Genomic DNA, 19,701 nt, shown 5'->3' on the forward strand with positions numbered 1-19,701 from the left:
ATGAACAAACATAAACAGATCAGAGCGTTGGCAGCAGCAGCAAGCTGCCCATCGACGGCTGATTACCGGTGATGGCCAAACAAAATCAAATAGGAGGGTACAAGAGATAAATCAACTTGAAGTATTTTTCCTCGACGCGTACACCTTGTATGCAGCCAGTCCCACAACCGCAACTGCAGCTCCAACTGCAATGATCATTAAACAGATTCACATTTCAGAATAACAATGATGAGAACCCCAAAAAAAAATCTTCTAGTATTTATGATGCAACAGATAAGGCATCAAAAATTCTTTGGCCACTTGGTCGCTGCAATAGATGAGCAGAATGAGTAATGGTAGACGTCACTAATCCCTGGGCATTTTTTCCCAATAACTTCTTCACAAAATCCCACAAGCTAAAAAGTATAATAGAAAACTAGGTTACACAAAAATCCCACAAGCTAAAAAGTATCATAGAAAACTCGGTTACACACACACATACTAGGTTCTATGCACGTGCAATGCATGTGGTTAAATACCATAATTAAGTAATTTTGATTTATTTCCTTACTAAAATTTATTCATTGGTTCTCTTTTGATAGTTTTTGCTCTCTTATAGCTCCAAACTTTAACATTGTGATTATTTATTTTCTTCCATGATTGTTTGAATGCGCTACACCGAATATAAAGTTTTGTGTTGATAATTGAATTGATAGGAAAGAAATATAATCCAAAGCCAATTTGAATTTTTATTTTAGTTGGACCAATATGAAATCGAGCATGACTTGAAAGTATAGTGTTACAAAAATGGAAAACACTTGAAAAAAATAGCATGCATATCTTACCTAAAAATTTGAATCAGATATAAAGTGAATTGTATGTTCACTTGTTCAGTGACCTTTAATAAGAATTTTAGTAATGAAATATGACACCTTCATATTTAAAGATTTTGAAATCTAATAGTACTACTACATGCTTATCGTTGAGCATGACTTTAATAAATGATCGTTCGTTGATAGTCACATCCTTGTAGGCTGTCTAAAAATCACAATAGATAGTTTATCCCCCATCAAACACCGATGATGAAAGTTACAATCCGACGACTTCCAGAAGGCTACAATTTGAAGACTTTCACGTAAATCGCTGAAGGTTACAATCTGACGACCTTCACAATAACCGATGAGAGCTCTAGTTCAACAGCATTCACAATCAACATCGGGAGTTACAATCTGACGACTCTCATATTCTCAAGGAGCCAAGACGAAGATTACAAGACAATGATCTTTGCAACGCTATGACAAAAGAGATTACTTATTGATACTCTCTCCAAAGCAAGACGCGGAACTCATCACCGCGCTCTAAGACCAAAACGCGGAGGTCATTCCCGTGTATCAACACCAAAACGCGGAGGTCCTCCCCGTGTGTCAACAGTAAAACGCGAGGGTCGAACCCACGTTACAACATCAAAACGCTGGAGTCGGACCCGCGTTACAACATCAAAACGCTGGAGTCGGACCCGCGTTATAACATTAAAACGCTGGGGTCGGACCCGCGTTTTTTTCAATGCCCAGCGGGTACCCAACTCCGCGTCTCCAGTCTAAAATGCGAAGTTAGGGTCCTGAACGCCAACGTGGGCGTTTGACTCGTTCAAACACGAGTTAAACGGTTGTAGGAACCGTTTTCCCTCCATGATCTGAGGGATTTCTGCCCCACTTAGGAGCGGATTAAGGGGGGGTTACACCCCTCTCAATCCCATTATGAAGAGAATTAAGGGGGCGGTTACACCCCTTAATTCCCTATAAATATGGGTAAACTCAATGGAGTTCAGGCTGGCTTTTTGGATCTGGGACTTGGCAGGAAAGGGGGAGATCTTGGAGCATCATAGATTGAGATATCAGCATTCATCCTTTGGAGCATTCCTTGAAGCCTTCGGCCTTGGCTTGAGAACCGATCATCGGTTCAAATCAACTCTTTTTCAAGAGTTTTCAACTCGTCCAGAGTTATCAACTCGTCCAGAGTTTCAAACTTACCACGCAAGTTCTCCACAACGTTAAATCGTGAGGAGAAGATATTGTTCCAGTGAATCAAGATATTCGGATCAACGGAGAGCAAACTCGACGCGAGCATTCGAGGGAGGCACTCCATCGCCACCGTGAAGAACCCAGTTTTAAACAAAAGGAAGAATCAAATTCGTTCTCTTCTCTTTTGTAATCAAATTGTAATCAGGATCGAAGAAATACAAGTCAAGTTTCTTTCATTTTCTTTATTGCAATTTTTTTAACATACAATCCCCAAATAAAATTACACGCAGAGTCATGCCACTATATAGGAAAAAGAAAAAGGTCGATTTTAATTTTTTTTACTTATGCTATTGTAAATAAGTATCATGTGTATATGTTTTGTCCATTATAGTGATTTCCCTCCCCTTATATGGCTTGTTATATTTCACAACATAGTTGATCAATGATTTCACTTAGTTTCTATTACAAGATTATTTGTATGTAATTTTATATTAATTTATGATTCCTTTAATGTTTGAAAAATAAAATATAAAAATTTATAAATGCTTACTAATTTTTCTTGTATCTTCCATGAAAAATGTTTTTTTGATTAGGACAAAATTGCTCAATAAGTTCTTCAAGTGGAACCAGTTGGTGTTTCTTTGATAGATGTTTTTTGTCAATGTCAATTAAAGTGCTTCATGAAAGTCTCTGAATTTTGGGTTTATTTTCTTGAATAATTTCTAGATTTGATGTGTATTGGTTATAAGTTCTAAAATTTCAGAGCATTTTGTGGTTTTTAACTTTTAAGGAAATTTTGTAATTTTTATGACCGACTTTTTTACAAATTTTAAAATTTTAAGTGACTGAAGGTAATTCCTTGAATTCATCTATATTGTTTGCAAGTTTTAAAATTCCAGAAGTCAAAGTGTTTTTTATAAATTAAACTTTTGAGGTTCTTTCTATAGTTTTTGAAATGTTAAAGGTGTTAATTAAAAAATTTAAACTCTTTGGGGACTATTATTATTATTCAGATTTCGTTTTTATTTTTTTTAGTTTTGAAAAGTCAGGATGTTTTGTGTATTTTTTAACTTCTAGAGTATTTTATGCAATTTTTGAAATTTCTTGGGTTTTTTTGTAATACTTTATGTATTATAATGTGTAGCTATGTATGATTTCTTAATCTTATTTTAACTGTTGAGTTACAGGTAGTTCACGTAATACTAGTATAGGATACAATTAGTATTAGGGTAGAGTAAGCTTTAAATGAAATATTCAAAATAATATTTCAGGTATTTTATTAATCTTTTTTTAATTGTTGAGCTATAGGTAGTTCACATTGGATTAGTACCAGATATAATTAGGATTAGGATAAATTAATATTTAAATAAAATATTTAAAATAGTGAAAGGTAGTTTTAATTATGGAAAGCTTTCCAAAACTCGTGCTTTTAAAAGTAGTAAAAGTAGTATGAGAGAGAGAGAGATGAGAGAGAGAGAGAGAGAGCTCAAACTTTGCCAAAACAGTGGTGAGGGCATGAGGACTAAGGACTCTGTTCCAAGAACTGGCTCTGGCGTTTCTTCAATAGAAACTTAAAAAGCAAAGAAGATACAGTCGTTGGATTATTCAGCATCAATTTCTCTAGGGTTTTGGTGGAGACCAAAGGCAGACCATTCAATAGTATTTATCAAATGACCCTGAACACAAAACTGCAGGAACGTTTCAACTATGGGAACATAAAACATCCGGAACATAAACATCGAACACCACCAGCAAAAGTCGGGTGCAAAATAAAATATTTGTTAAAAAACAATCTAAATAATGTATATCATCTAGCAAAGTTACTCCACAATAGCTGTTTGCTTATAGTTAATAATTTTCTATAATTACCAGAAAAAGTCGCAACTTAACCTTCTACAGAAATATGTAAACAAGTCAAGCATCTTAAAAAATTTAATATGATTTGAGTTAAAATAAATACCTGAAACAACCATGAGAGAACGATTAACAAGTCTACGATATTGCTTGCGGTTTCTTCCGGCTTCCGTTTCAGGGATGCTAAGATGGGGAAGCTGTGCAGCAGTAATAATTCTTCGGAACAAGTTGTTGACCTCACCTAACTTCATGCTAATAGGAATAGGAGTTTCAATTCCCATGTCTTGGCTCACCTGCAGGTTATGAAAAGACTAAATCACAGAGTAGCATTGGAAAAAATTTCCATACCTAAAGTTCCATGTTCCAGTATAGTAAGGGAAGTGAGAAGATAGTCACTTGGTGGTGATTATATCATTTGTCCTCCGCAAGTATGGATTTAAAGACTTTGGATCTGAGAAGATAGCCACTATTGGCTCACGTTTTATTTGTGCCTTGATTAATACAATTCCTTAGATAACCCATTCCTCTAGAACGTCTTTTTTTTTTCAAATCTCAGTAACTATGAAAATTGATCTTTGGTAAATTATTTATGCTCATGAACCAGCAAACTTGCCTTTTAGGTTTTACGAAAATCTCTCGTCCATAGTTGCAGCTAGGCTCAGGAAATGCCAATGACTGCTAGTAAAAAATTTCATGCGTTTCATGCATTCTTAAGCTCCTCTGCCAACATCTTGATAAGAGAAGTCTTAAATGCTGATGAGAGGATGCAATATAGAATTATATATTCTGGATAATTCTAGCATTGTACTGGATGTACATGGTTATAACCAGCAATGGTACTCAAACTTAGCATCTTAAAGCCTTTTTCCAATTGCAATACACACACACACATACACTGGCGAGGAATTTAATCAGTAAAAAACAACAGAGTCAAAGTTATGATGCCACAAGTAAAAAGGGAAGAACAATGAAGATTATTAAAGTTTACTTCACGAACAGTCAAAAGAAATTTATTTGGAAGTCTAAAATACCCTTGTGGAATCTTGTATGACCAAGGGGTACGGATCAAGATCATCTTTTGCAGAAACAATAAGGCAAGGAACTTCATAGCCACTATTTTCACCATGAGAAGCGACTTGCAGAAGTAAATCCATTGCCTTCTTCCACGAATTTTCGTCAGAGCTGCAAAAACAAAAACAAATAATATATTGGAATCATCCCATGAAGGGAATTTCCTAGACATGAACATGAAATACTCCATACCAAAATTTTCCGCTCAAATCCTGTCAGTTGAATGAAGTTTCTCATAGGTAGCTAGTTCTCATAGATGACTCAGCAGTCAGCACTATTAAAAGCTTGATTGCTTGCATGCCTATCCTTAATCTATATGAGACTCGAACCAGAGAAAAGAATGAAAAGAAATGGCAGTATCAGGATACTACTTCTGGTCAACAATTTGAGTACTATAAACCATCTAGACTGGCACAATGTAATTAGATCAACAACTGTAGTCTAGGAAGCAATAAATATTGTTCTGTTTATCGCAGGAACTCGCTCCATGTCAGTGAATAGTGTGGGTTGCATTCGTATCGGCATGTTCATTTCGTAATACAAAAATTGTAGTACATTAGTTAACAAAAAAAAACATGATAGAAACACTTGCCATGGACACAGTACACAGTTTATGCCCTAAATGCATCTGGAAAATCTTCCAAGTTACAAAAGGATGGAAAAGAAAGAATACACTGAAAATGAACTATTCGAAATTTGACTAAAATCGATTGGATTTCCAACTTTTGAGCGGTTGGTGTTATTGGAGTTCAGATTGTGGTGTTGATTGTGGTGTTTGTACTAGGATCAGTGGTCTTACTGATGTTATTCGCATTTAGATTCTCAAGAAATTATGGAAACCTCTAGTATATTAATACACATCTTATGTTGTTAATACGGTATGTCATCCTACCTGCTGATAAGTTAAAGCTTACTGTGAGGAAGAACGAGTGGCGAAAAGGGTGTAGCGTTAATTGATAAATAATTTATAGAAATAATAAGTTGCCACTTTGCACATGTTCGAATGGAGGCTGTCTTCTTTGCATAAATACAAACAGGTAAGCCACCTGGATAGGAAATTTTACCAACCTAGTAATTTAAAGGGTAGCAAAATGACTATAGTTCAATTGATATCATTGCAGCACATCATCCAGAAACTGTGGATTAAAAGCAGTTAAACCCCCCTTAAAGTTGGTCCAAACAAGGCCTATGAATGGTTCCAGTTTAATTTTCTAAGAATGTAGGTACTTCTAGTCTGCCATGTTATATCAATTACGCTGGGCGTTCCATCACCAGCTGTGTGATCAGAAAGGGAAGTGCTTGATAATTAGAAATAAAATTCAAAACTTACTCCTTTCTAGACACCAGTGTCTCTACTTGTTCTGGAGAAAACTTTGCTTTGTGTGCATAAGCATGCTCTATGTGGAAAAGTCATGTAGAAAACCAGTATGTTACTTTCCACTCTTACTTGAAACTCTGTTAAGAACACAAGTCCCCGTGTATGTACCTTACTTAGAAATGCTACATGTATGTACCTTACTTAGAAATGCTAAGTCATACACATGCATCCTTAGGCAGCCAACTCTAAGCCTTAAAACAAGAAAGCTTTGAATGGGTGTCCTCCTGTACATGCGTAGTTTTGAGTTATTGAGCCAAAATATATACATCAATTCTCTATCCTATATTCATCATTAAATCATATACTAACTCAAACACAGTAGCAAACACCGTACATACTACATTAACCAAAACTTTATAGTAAAAGTGAATGATCGTAAACAAGCTGACATGCTGAGTTGGTGCTAGAGACAACTCATATGCAAACATCAGAAAGTAGAATATTGCAAACCAGGAAAAGTCAAACTGCCTGCATTACATAATCTGCAATCTCAGTTAAACATGTAGCTAATCAATCACCAGGAAGATAGCAATGCAATGAGATTCTACTTGATAGTCATCACCACAAGATGTCATTCACAAAAATTGCAATGTCATGAAAAAATTCCCTAATACCTGTCATGGACAAAGACAGCAATATCACAAGCTGCCAAGGATTCCTTGTTGGACAAAAGTGTTTGGACGGAATCTTCTGGCACCTCTCTCAATACAAGAGTCTTCTTAATCCCCTTCAAAAATAATTCGAAAAAAATACTTCAGCATTCAAGTGCATCTGCAGGATATGTTTCTTTCATGCATGTCTATAGGGTGAAATACAAGATAAACCCGTAGAGATAACCACTAAATATGCAAAATTGTACGCCAACAAATTTTTCTCTCAACTATTCAGACAGAAACAAAAAACCAGATAAACGAGTAGAAAAGGCAAGTTCATATAACGTACAAGATGTTTGGTGAGCTCTTAAATTCTACAAAAGAAGATTAAAACATTTAAAACAGAAGATGAGCTGAATGTTGCCATTTATTTCTATTCTTTTTTTTAGATCGGAAGGCACTGCCTTGCGGTTCCAAAAAAATCAGCATTTGATGAATTGCAAGATCCTAGTTCCCTCCCTCCCTCCCTCGCAAGGCACTGCCTTGCGGTTCAAAAGGATCACAGTGTTTCATAAATCGTAGGGTCTTAGTTTTACCTCAAAAGGAATTTCCTACACCAACTGCTTATCTCTCTCTCCACACACACACACACACACATATATATATATATATATAGATATACACACACACATATATATAGGTATATATATATATATATTATATAATGGTTACCAGGTCGTTGTCCATTTAGCAAAATGAGCTATCAAGAGATAAATTGGTGAGGCCCCACATCTTTCAATGTGACTAGCAAGGTAGGTCTCATCACATAACTATCTCTTGGTAGTGCATTTAACAAAATTTGTTGCTACACTCATACACATTATTTTCATATATAAAGTATATGAAATATTGGATAATAGCAAAATGAGCTACCAAGAATTATAGAGATTTTGCACTGACATGACGAGTATAGTAGGCCTCACTGTTGTTGTGTACCTTGGTGCTTATTTAGCAAAACGAACAATTGTCTCATGCCCATTTTTCCCTTCATCCATCCATATACACAAATATATACCCACCCACCCGCCCATGCATGCATACATACATTCATACATACACATACTAGGTAGGATGTACATGCGTTGCACATGGTTAAATATCATGGATCTTAGTTTTTCATAGATATATTCGAAGTTGCATGGAACCCGGTTCGTTCCAGACTTCCAGCTCACGAGATGGGTACAGGAGTGTGGTATGCCACTCATTAGGAACACAGTATCGGGGAGCAGGCTTAGATGGTGATGCTAGGGTACCTAGTACGCTTTAGGTTTGGTTCTTAAATATAGGAATTAGAAATTTTGCAAGAGTCTAATTTAAGAAATATGCTAGTTGATATCAGTAATGATGAAAGAACCTTGAGAATCATGTTGCAACAAGGTATGCATACTTTATTTAATTAAATTCACGTCTTTTTGTTTATTCTTTTTTAAAAAGAATTATTTTTTCAAAATTTTATATAGTTTAAAATCTAAATCAGGTCACTGGAGTTGGTGAATCGGGTTGTGTTCTACGCGAATCTAGGACGATTGAAGCCGAGCCACGGTCGCTATAGCGTCCCACGATCCCGACTTCTATGGATATATTTTACTGTTAAAGTTATATAACTTAGAAATCGTAATATAACTATCAATATTTTTTAAAATATAAAAATTTTATTTCTTGCCCAGGTCAATATGTGTCCCAGTGACTGAATACAATCATCAAAATTGAAATAAATTGTTGACTTAGTAACGAACCTAATATGCGTAACTATCGAATAAATCTAGAGTAAAAGATTGGAACTGAGTCGATAATATCCTGTAGGTAAACAAATAAATGTTATCGGAGCTTCTACTTCTATTAAATAAAACCAATTTTTTTAAGGATAGATTAATAATTTTAAGAATTTTCGTTAACATAATGGAATATTCTATGTTGCTGCTTTATTAGTTAAGTTGGAGGGCAAAATTAGGGGAATGAAGCATTTTTTTTGGATGGGGGAGCGCCAAATTTAAAATTAGGATGATTTGATGGGCGAACTTAAAAATACCTACAATTTGGGATGTATATATCTAAAACCCTTTAAAGGATAGATGTCACTAAATTTACAATATTGGCACTTAGTCTCCAAAATTTTTGAAACCCCTAGCAAGTAAGGGAATTTTGGAAAACCCCCAAAAAAAAATTTTTTTTTTTTGCCTTTAACCCCATAAGGGCATTATCCCATAATTTTACACTAACGAATATTATTCGTTGAGGCAAAGGTATAACTCTAAAATCATTTCTATATGTAGATTAACCCATAAAATTACAAATAACCCACGAAAAATACAAAATTAAAAAATAACTCTCTGGAAAATATTAATCTACAAACAATTCCCTAAAGAATCTAAAATATTACAAAAAACACCCTTTAAAGTTTGAAATTAAAGAGGACCCTGAAAATCCAAAAGTTAACAACGGGGTCTTGAAAAATATGAAAATTACAAACAATTCCCCTTAAAAAATTTAAAATTGCAAAAAGCCCTATGAAAATCTAAAACTTGCAAGCAGACCGTAAAAACTTGAAATTACAAATAATGATCCAAAAAATTTAAATATTCCAAGTAGCTCCATTCAAAATCGAAAATTGACAACCCCTTTTAAATTTTAAATATTACAAACGACATTCTCTAAAGTCCAAAAATTACATACAAAACCCTAAAAGTTATAAACCACCATGTGCGAGCACGGGTATAATACTTGTATAATTGATCCAATTTGAGTTTGATAACAATATGTCTTAAATGGAATGATTGTAGAGACTTATAATATCAGATGGCCCCTAATGTAATTCATTGTTAGCCCACAACGAGGATTTTGTTCAATTTAAAGTCCGACATATGCATATCCATAACAAAAAAAAATTTCCTAATTAAAAAGTCGGTAAGAATTTAAAAAAAAAAGAATCTAAGGTTTTAGCATACATATCCCTCAAATCTTTTATATTTACAAATATTTTCTCTTTACTAATTATCATAGACAATGAAATTTAAAGATAAAAACAACTACAAATTATCAATTTCTTATCTTTTATCAATCCAATTTCATGTAGAATGAAACATATACGTAAAATTAAAAAATATTAGGATAGTATAACGACTTTTCATCTCTTTACTAATTACTATAGATAATTAAATTTTTAAAAAAAACCAACTCCAAATTATCAAATCCTTATCTACAAATCTATGACACACCAACACGGTAATTTTGGCGTTGTACCCGTGTCGAGTGCGGTTTAGGTACGTTTCTACATCCAAACGGAGGGGACACCGGAGTTTTGGAGCAGAGGAAATGGGTTTAGATGCAAGGAAAAAGAAGACTCTCTCTTTCTTATTTCCTTAGTTTTAAATTTGTTAGTGGAACATGACATCGCCATTCACATTGGTGCTTGACTATTTGCTTGTCTTTTCTTTAAAATTAATGGCAATGCTAAGAATGGGAGACATGTGTTCTCATATTTAAATAGGTAAGTGTATATGTAAGTATGTATATACGTATGTATTTATTTATTTATTTATTCTTTTTTATGCTTATGTGGAATATAAAGTCAAAGTTTCAAATGAGTTTACTTTATAATTTTAAGGAATGAGCTTATTTTATTGAGATTTTGAAATTAAACATAGTAAAATTGCTATAGTTAAAATAATTGTTAATGTTTTATATATATATGGGAGAAGTGTTCCTAAGGTGACGTCTTAGATAATCATCTAAGGACGCGACCTAAAATCACATAATTGAGCTATATTGTAGATGATCTGCTCCGTTGAACTTGATCTACATATTCTAAAACCCCAACACACCAAGTTTGGGATGCACCCGTCGTCGTTTGACCCTTCATCCACTCGTATCAATTTTAACGATTTCAAATGAATAGAACTTTTCACATGGCTCGACGGAGGGTCAAACGACGATGGGTTCATCCCAAACTTGGTTTTAGAATATGTAGATCAAGTTCAACGGAGTAGATCATCCACAATGTAGCTAAATCATATGATTTTAGACCACGTCCTTAGATGATTATCTAAGGCGTCACCTTAGGAACACTTTTCCATATATATATATATATGTCGTGTCCTCGTACCTTACTTTTTACAAATTTGCCGTGTCTCGTACCCATGTCCATACCCGTACCCGTACCTGTGCAACCTAACTCCTAATTTAAGGATATTAGGATAGGATAACAATTTTTCATCTTTTTACTAACTACCATAGATAATTAAATTTAAAGATAAAAAATCAACTTCTAATTATCAATTCTTTATCTTTTATCAATTCAATATTTTCAATGAAATACACACATGATATATATTTAAATATTTTTACCATAATTTCTCATTTAATTTGTTATTTATATTAATTAGGATATGACAACGATGTAATATTCAAAAGGATCAAGGGTATTTTTATCCATAGAATTTTTTCTCAAACTCACACTTTTAAAGGAAGTATGATATGATATGATGTACTAAGTATTATAAACAATAAAATTTAAAGATAAAAACAACTCCAAATTATCAATTCCTTATCTCCTATCAAACCAATTTCATGTGGAACAAAACACATGTATAATCTAAACATATTAGGATAGGATAACATCTTTTCATCTCATTACTAATTACTATAGATAAATAACTTTAAAGATAAAAACCAACTCCTAGTTATCAATTCCTTATCTTCTAATTTAAATATATTAGGATAGGATAACAACTTTTTCATCTCTTTACTAATTACCATACACAATTAAATTTAAAAATAAAATTAATTAAATTTAAAAATAAAATTAACTCCTAATTATCAATTCTTTATCTTTTATCAATTCAATCTTTTCAATGAAACACATACATATGATATATATTTAAATCATATGATAAATATTTAAATATTTTCACCTTAATTCCTCATCTAGTTCTTATTTATATCAATTAAGATATGATAACAATGTAATATCCACAAGGATCAAGGGTATTTTTGTTCAAAGAAAGCTTTTCCCAAACTCACACTTTTAAAGGGAGTATGATATATAACAAGAGACTAAACTGTAAATACTATCTCTGTTGTCATCTGACATTAATACGTCAAGTCTATTCTACCAGTTTTTGCTCGTATCTTCTAAGAAGATGAATAAGCACCGAACAAAGCCTTCTAAAATAAATAAAGAATGAAAGTTTTCAGTAGTTATACTGATACATACATGCTTCATATGCAAATAGCCTTATTATGATCATTAACAGGATGGATCAGGAATGACCTGAGAACCGAGTATAACTAAAATTGCAAGAAGTACTATTTTCAATTTAGGGACATGTTGTAGGCCCTTGGTAAAGGAAACCTTAAAAGCAGAAAATAATAGAGCAAAACTCTATAATAAAGGCTTTATCTAAGCCCTTATCCATATATGGGTCCAATATAGAGAAAAAGGCTCCAATAAAGAATTTGATGAAGTTAAAGGGGACGACAGTCAGGTGTAACCCCCTAACTCCCTAAGTGTGGGGTTCAACCCCTCTCCAGGGAAACTTACATACAAATAGGCTTGCCAATACAGACAAGGAACACATGATATTTGGTTACGCAGTTGCAAGGGCAGATAAAGAAAATGGAGACAACATGAAGGTTAACTTACTCCAGGGAGATCAACCACATTTGCCGTAAACCGTTCACTAGTTGTAGGTGTGTACTTTTCAGAAAATGCCCTGTTCAACATAAAACAACATGCATCTGAGAAATATCCGATCATGAAAGACAAAAATAGGTTAAGACAGAACAATACTAAGATTTAATCTACTCAAATTACACAAAGATTCAGAATAATATTTATATTACTTAACCTTCTGAGCAGTGAATTCAACAATGCAGACTTCCCAGCCTTTCTAGGCCCAAAGACAAAGCACTGGAAGACATTCCGTAGTGACTGATGTCTCTTACGATCTAACCGCCTTCTTCTGGTTATGTGAAATGCTGATGACGGATCACCAGGGTATCCAATGTATATCAGGTTCGCCAAACTACTAACTGGATCAAGAAGTGTCATGAGCGCCCACTGCAATTTCAATTTCATGGGATTAATAAAATCCTAAAGAAAGACTTATGATGCAAGAATATCATATAGCACACGAATAAGAAGAAAACGGCATAATCACTTACTTCAGATAGAAATCCATCAAGAGATAATCCTCCTAATACATTCTTTTCTGCAGCATCCTTATAAGGAGCATCAGACCAGGGGCTGTGATGCACAAAAAAAAGGACCAGATGCACAAAATTTAGATGAAAATTCGAATAAGAGGCAGAAGTTAAGATAAATAGATTATTTTTATGACATAAGAGCATAAATTTTGTTTTACTAAGAATATGAACCAAATAAATCCAGCCAAGTATGTGTGACTGCAATCATTATCTAATAACTTCAGTCAGTCAATCATATCCACATCGAATTAACAATCGCTATAGGTAAAATTGGCCATAATGTTTACACCACAGTTGCATGGAACCCTGTTTGTCCCAGATTGTGAGACGAGAACAGCAGTGTGGTATGTCACTTATTTGGAATCGGGTAGGCAAAACTTTTGTGGGGCCTCTAATGTATTGACCAAACATCATTTGAGTCATTAATGTTTGAAAGTTATCAGTGAGGGTCCCTTAATGCTTCCCCGTGATCACCTTGATACTTTATACAAACTTCTGTTAAATATTGTGACCTGACGATGACAGTCTTTCCACGTCATTGCTGCGTCATCGCCACTATCAGCAAAAAATTAGTGAAATTACAAGTTTAATACAACAAAAAAGTTAGTGAAATTACATGTTTGTATTGAACATGGATTTCCACTGGGTTTTTTTTTAAGATGCGGCAGGACCACGGCATTGCCACGTCAGCAAAATTTAACAGAAGTTTGTAAAAAGGATCTATGCTAATAACAGAGGTAACTTTAGAGACTTCTACTGATGACTTCCAAACATTAAGGACTCAAATGATTACTGGTCGATACATCAGGGCCTCCACTGAACTTTTGCCTGGGGATAATAGAGATGTAGGCTTATAATGTATGCTAGGGAACATGATAGGTTTTAGTTAAGTATTTAAATGTAGGAATTTGAAGAAAAAAATTCTTTGGTTGCATATAGCTAAACAAATACAAATAGTATCACAATTCTGAAACCTAACATATAGCAACATAATAAAAAAATATCTAAACAAATAAAAATTGCATAAATAGAAATGTTGCAAACCATTACATAACAAAGTTGCAAACAAATTAGTGTTTTCTACTTATTTTCCTAAAAAATTCTTAGCTTTCCCAAAATGTTAACTTATTTGATTTGTAAATCGGGGCACCAGAGTTGTCAAACTGGGTAGCGGTGGAACGCGACCCAGCTCGCAATTGTTCAACATAATGTCTCATATCCTCATACACTAAAAACATGAAGAAAACAGTGCTAATAGTTGTGAAGTATTCCACAACAATGGAAACATCAATAGCCATGGCCCGACGAAGGTTACAGTTTTTTTTTTTTTTTTTTTTTTTTTTCACCCCTAACAAAATAAAATTTCCATTTTAATTCCTGAAATTACAATCTTCCCCCTAAGTTTTATAATATTTGAGCCCAACCCTAACTTATATAATCACTAGACAATTAGGAACTTATATTTGAGCCCAACCCTAAGTTTAATACCAAATATGTGTCATGAATTTGATTTGATGTGTATTTGTTTATGTTATATAACATATATGAATATAATTGCAATGTTGGATTTTGTAGAGTACTTTAGCTATTTTAGCTAGCAACTATACATCTTTTGGACTCATTAGTGGAAGTAAATAATTCGTGAAAATAGCTACTTTTTAAATTCATTTATGGAAGTAAATAATTAGTGAAAATTGTCACCTGAAAGGTTTCCAACGATGGAAGATATTATACATCTAGCAACGAAATTGAATTTGGAAAAAGACTGTGCAAGGAATAAAAGACATGTTGATTCACACAATTCCACCATTTTGCACATTCAGTACAGTAAAAAGACAAGGCCAGAACTTTACATATATGTGGCAGTCAATGAAATGTTTATTTTCTATAGAAGAACACAAAGTCACCTTTCAAAGAAAAGATTATTCGACCAAATTTAAGAAGTATGTGGTCAGAAATGAAAAAAACTATATTCAACCAAATTAATTATATATCATAGTCAAATCCTAGTGACCGACACAAACACGTACAAGCATTAGAATAGCAAAAGATAAAAAAGAATACAACCATTGTTATCCCGGGCGCGCGCCCCGGGTGCCGGGCGCTGCGGGCTGGGACAATTACGCCCCGCACCAGAGGCGGGACGCTGCACGCACATGAGGCGCGCGCGCGCGCGCCTCGTGTGCACTTGACACCTGCATCATGTAATAGACTATTTCTTCTGTTTTTTTAAATAATTTACATATTACATATTTACATATTACATATTTATATCATGTAATAGACTCTTTCTTGCTAGTTGCTAATCCATATCTTTTCATGTTTAACCTATAAAAAAACAGTAATTAGTAATTTAGTATACTTGTTTGCTAATTGTAACTTTCTTCTCTAATTAGCATGCTAACTAGAACATTATGAACATGTAAATATGTAATTGTTACCTCCATTCTCCATCTTTTCATGCTAACTAGCAAATAGCAATTAAGAATGCTAACTAGAAAATTATGAATAGTCATGTTTGTTAATCACTTAATTGTTACTTAAAAATACATATATCATATTTTAAATGAAAATACATATTTCTTATTTGTTACTTGCTTGTTTTGTTTCATAGACTTTTACTTATGTTGGAGATTATCTTGCATTGTGATTTGTGGAAACTTATGAACTTCTCTATCTTATGCATGCTAATTAAGACTCTTTCGTGATTTAGTAGGTGAAATTATATTTCTTAGTTTTTTTATGTGACAATTTATAAACATGTTGCTTATATGCTTCTTTGTCTTATGTTGGAAAATATTAGTTGCTTATATGCTTCTTTGTCTTATGTTGGAAAATATTAGTTTGAGTTGTGCGCCTCAATTCAATGAGGCACGCGCATCGTTGTGCGCCTCGCGCACAGTGGGCGTAAGGGGCCTTTGTGCCCCGCATTGCGCCTTGCGCCTCGATAACACTGAATACAACTAACAAAGGACAGACACAGAGAGATAAGCATCCTAAGCAATCACACAGAATAGCTGTTTAGCTGTTTTATTATTTCTAAGAGAACTTCAAAGTTTGGAGATATCCCCACGTGAGATCAAAGAGAATCAAAGATTACTGCAGTTAATCTTTCTCTGTTATTTTTAAATTTTGACTTCCTTCTCAACCGTAAGTAGCCACAAAAACATCTCTGCTTATGGAAGATAGAAATTCCTTCTTACCTGTCCTTAGAAGTAATAATCAAGCAGCTTAATAAAATAAGCACAAGTTTTAATTTAAAGTTTAACATTGAGTTGAAACAGAAAAACAATAACTGAGCAAAAGGTAGCCTCGAATAAATTCTTTTTTATTTGTAAGGATATATGCAAGTAATAATACTGATTACATTGGGAAACTGCCAAACTATGCTTTAGTAAAGTCCTGTCAAAATGCAAGATATATACTATTTACAGGTATACAACTTTCAGATGGATAAATAGTCAAGATAAAAAAGTAATGCATACATTGTCCACGTCGAATGTATGGAAAATCTCTTTCAGGAACTCCACAGTTTCATTTGTCAACTCGACACTCTGCGTAAAGTACAAAAATACATTAGGATTGGCTAAAGTAAAAATTCCATGAAAATAGTTTATAGAACTCAAGAACTCCACTACTCTATCTTTGACATTGTAACACATTAAAAGGTAAAATGTTGGACAACACTGTTATAACAATCATGTCTACAGTTGTAACGATGAAGAATTTTAAAACATAAGGACACAAGGACAACATTCCACCTATTGCATGTGTGAAAATTTATATGAAATAGGAAGGTAATATTAAATTACTAAGAACATAATGTCTTATACCATTCATAATCTGAGAATTAACATTGTAACACTTTTATACTGCATAGTATAAGGGGGGAAAATAGAAAACAATGAAACATAAGGAAACAAAGGTACCTAGAAGATTCTGCTACTTATACGAAGGAGATCATTGTAAGATAAAAAAATAAGATGTCAACTCCATGTTTCCGAAAATTTTCCCAGCAAATACTATTTTAAGCATCGGCCAGTTGACAATGTCATCTTTAGCAACCAGTGAAAGAAGTAAGCTAGTTAGAACCTAAATTTTATATAACCAGCAGTGCCAATTTTACTTGATGTTCTGATTAGCATCATTTCAGTGTTAATGGCCTTCTAGATATAACACAGGATAAATACAGGAAATATTTAAAATTCAAGATACATAATACATTGTGGATACAACAATGGCAACTTTGTGCTATGAACTAAATTTAATTATGTACAACATGCATGTGTAAGATTATTATGGGTACAAAATCACAATATCTTATGTGACATAAGAAATTCCAACTTGTATATATATCATTAGTTTCTGAATTTTTAAGCCGTGTCTTACGATCAGCAGTCAGATTTCAAGTAGTACAAGCAACTAGTTATGTCTTACGATCAGCAGTTAATGAATTATTATGATCAAATACATGTTAATAGTTACATATCCAAGAACAAGTACCTGATCAGGAGTACGCTTGAAAGATGACGGGAGGAGATCATCCCTAAGTTTGATATCGTTATCATATCCATATTTTCTCAAGACTGTCCATGTTGTTTCAAGACGACCTTTCTCAATGAAGAGTGCATGAAGGAAAAGGAATCCAGTCAAAGTAAGACCATTTTCATTAACCCCGTCAGGCATCTTCTCTTGCACAACCTTCTTGACTCCAGCAATTTCAGTAGGCTGGAGGGGAGCACTGAAGCATTTAACCTGAAAACAAATCCTTTTCAGTTGCTTAACAACAAAAGATGTTACAATAAAGGTGAGCTTGCACGTGACTATAGTCAAGAAAAAGGGACAGGGAGCATAATAAAACCTGAAAGTCATTCAACTCAGAATCACTTAGTGCTCCATCCCTGTTAGTGTCACAGAGAGCATAATAAAACCTGAAAGTCATTCAACTCAGAATCACTTAGTGCTCCATCCCTGTTAGTGTCACAGAGAATGAATATCCTTTTCAAAGCTCAACTCAGAATCACTTAGTGCTCCATCCCTGTTAGTGTCACAGAGAATGAATATCCTTTTCAAAGCTCTTATACACCGAGGCTTCAATGACTGTGTTTCTTGGTCAAACAGTGGCGCGGTTGGATGAAGTACTGCTTTCTGTGCATAATAGAACACTTCTGGAACCTGCAGATTGGCATTGGTTAGGTTCAAGCAAACGAGAAATAGAACAAACACGACACATGAAAAGACAAATATAGCAGAAAGCACAGAAGTCTCATAACACCCTTTGATGTCTACGTTTACATTTGACAATAACACTCTTACCCATCGAACTCCACCCTAACTGTTGATCACTAAGTTTTATCAAGATTGGCTCGTGTATGCTAGAAAATTGGATGGTGTAGTATTGCAAGTTTACGGTGTAAATTTTGATCTTTGTGGCATGAGGACTAGTATTGTGACATTCCATCATGATTTCTATTAGCCCTTTCTAAGACACTCGAGTCAGCGGCACATGGGAATTTCTTAATCATTAACAGTATCCTATCCATATGCATGTGCTTCTCTTTTAAGATTCTACCAGCTGTCTGCATAAATGTTCATGTGACTTTGTTTCATATGTCTCTATGTAAGCACCAATCTAATTCATATCAGTTAAAACCAAGCAACATCTCAACTCATCACATGGGTCCAAAAATACCATTTCAGCGGCCCAAAATTTCAAAACCAAATTCCAGAGAAGCCTCCTAACCCTTTAACTTATCATGATTTCTTATAATGCAGCAGTCTCCGCTCTCAGTCAAAATTCACAATACCCCAAGCAAGATCCAAACTTTGGGGGAAAACACATAGGAAAACGATAATAATGTGATATTAACAATGTGGGACTTATTTGCGACAAACTTTTGACATAATCCCTAAATAACCAATCATAATGCAATCTAAAATGTCAAAAGCTGGAACTTTTAAAGTACCTGAATCTGCCTGAGGGAAGAACATTCAATGCAAGTCTCAATTTCCCGAAACTGCTGCATAATTGGCGACATAACCTGCTCCAAGCTCATCTGCTGCTCATCCCTAAGATCCAACTTGCATCCAACCACAATCACCGGCACTTTAATCTACCCAACGACAACAACAACAAAAAAAACAAACCCCATCATCACACCAAACATCGAAACCCTAGCAAATAAAAAAATCAAGAAAATGTTTCACCTCCAGCCTCCTCAGCTCCAGAAGCCAGTAGGTACTCAGCCGATCCAGCGTGGACGGGCGATCACAAGCGTAGGTCAGCACGATGGCGTCGGCGTTCTGGCACTCGGCGAAAGTCTTGCTCTTGTGCTCAGGGCTAGCAAAGACATCAAATCATAACATAAGAGATCTCTAAGAGAGAGAAAGTGTAGAGAGAGAGAGAGTAGAATACTTGGAGGAGGTATCGATGATGGTGAGGGGGACGCGATCTGGGTAGTAGTCCGTGGGTAGGCGGGTGGGTGGAACGACCCGAGGCACGCTCTCGGGGAAATTCTCGGTGGCGACGGAGATGATGAGG

The 19,701-nt window shown here is 34.5% G+C and overlaps 1 protein-coding gene across 1 annotated transcript; it reads right to left on the reverse strand.

Moving 5' to 3' along the window:
* LOC109831638 (mitochondrial Rho GTPase 1-like) lies at positions 8–19,695 on the reverse strand. Its single transcript, XM_020399002.1, has 14 exons — positions 19,576–19,695; positions 19,368–19,500; positions 19,127–19,273; positions 18,185–18,335; positions 18,092–18,123; positions 17,664–17,915; positions 16,645–16,714; positions 13,119–13,255; positions 12,803–13,014; positions 12,598–12,667; positions 6,918–7,030; positions 4,886–5,036; positions 3,961–4,147; positions 8–185 (listed from the first exon to the last, which is right to left on the reverse strand). Exons 3-14 carry the CDS (start codon positions 19,214–19,216, stop codon positions 112–114), a joined length of 1,539 nt encoding a protein of 512 aa, XP_020254591.1. The 5' UTR covers positions 19,217–19,273; positions 19,368–19,500; positions 19,576–19,695; the 3' UTR covers positions 8–111.

Source organism: Asparagus officinalis, chromosome 2, assembly GCF_001876935.1.
Source record: "Asparagus officinalis chromosome 2, Aspof.V1, whole genome shotgun sequence".
Lineage (NCBI taxonomy): Eukaryota > Viridiplantae > Streptophyta > Magnoliopsida > Asparagales > Asparagaceae > Asparagus > Asparagus officinalis.

Bases quoted from the DNA above. Each gene is read 5' to 3' on its own strand.
- LOC109831638 (XM_020399002.1), bottom strand. From the start codon at position 19,216: ATGAGCTTGGAGCAGGTTATGTCGCCAATTATGCAGCAGTTTCGGGAA. The intron at 17,916-18,091 runs GTTTTATTATGC...ATTTGTTTTCAG, and splicing joins CTGAGTTGAATGACTTTCAG to GTTAAATGCTTCAGTGCTCC. The intron at 13,015-13,118 runs GTAAGTGATTAT...TTGAAATTGCAG, and splicing joins TTGATGGATTTCTATCTGAA to TGGGCGCTCATGACACTTCT.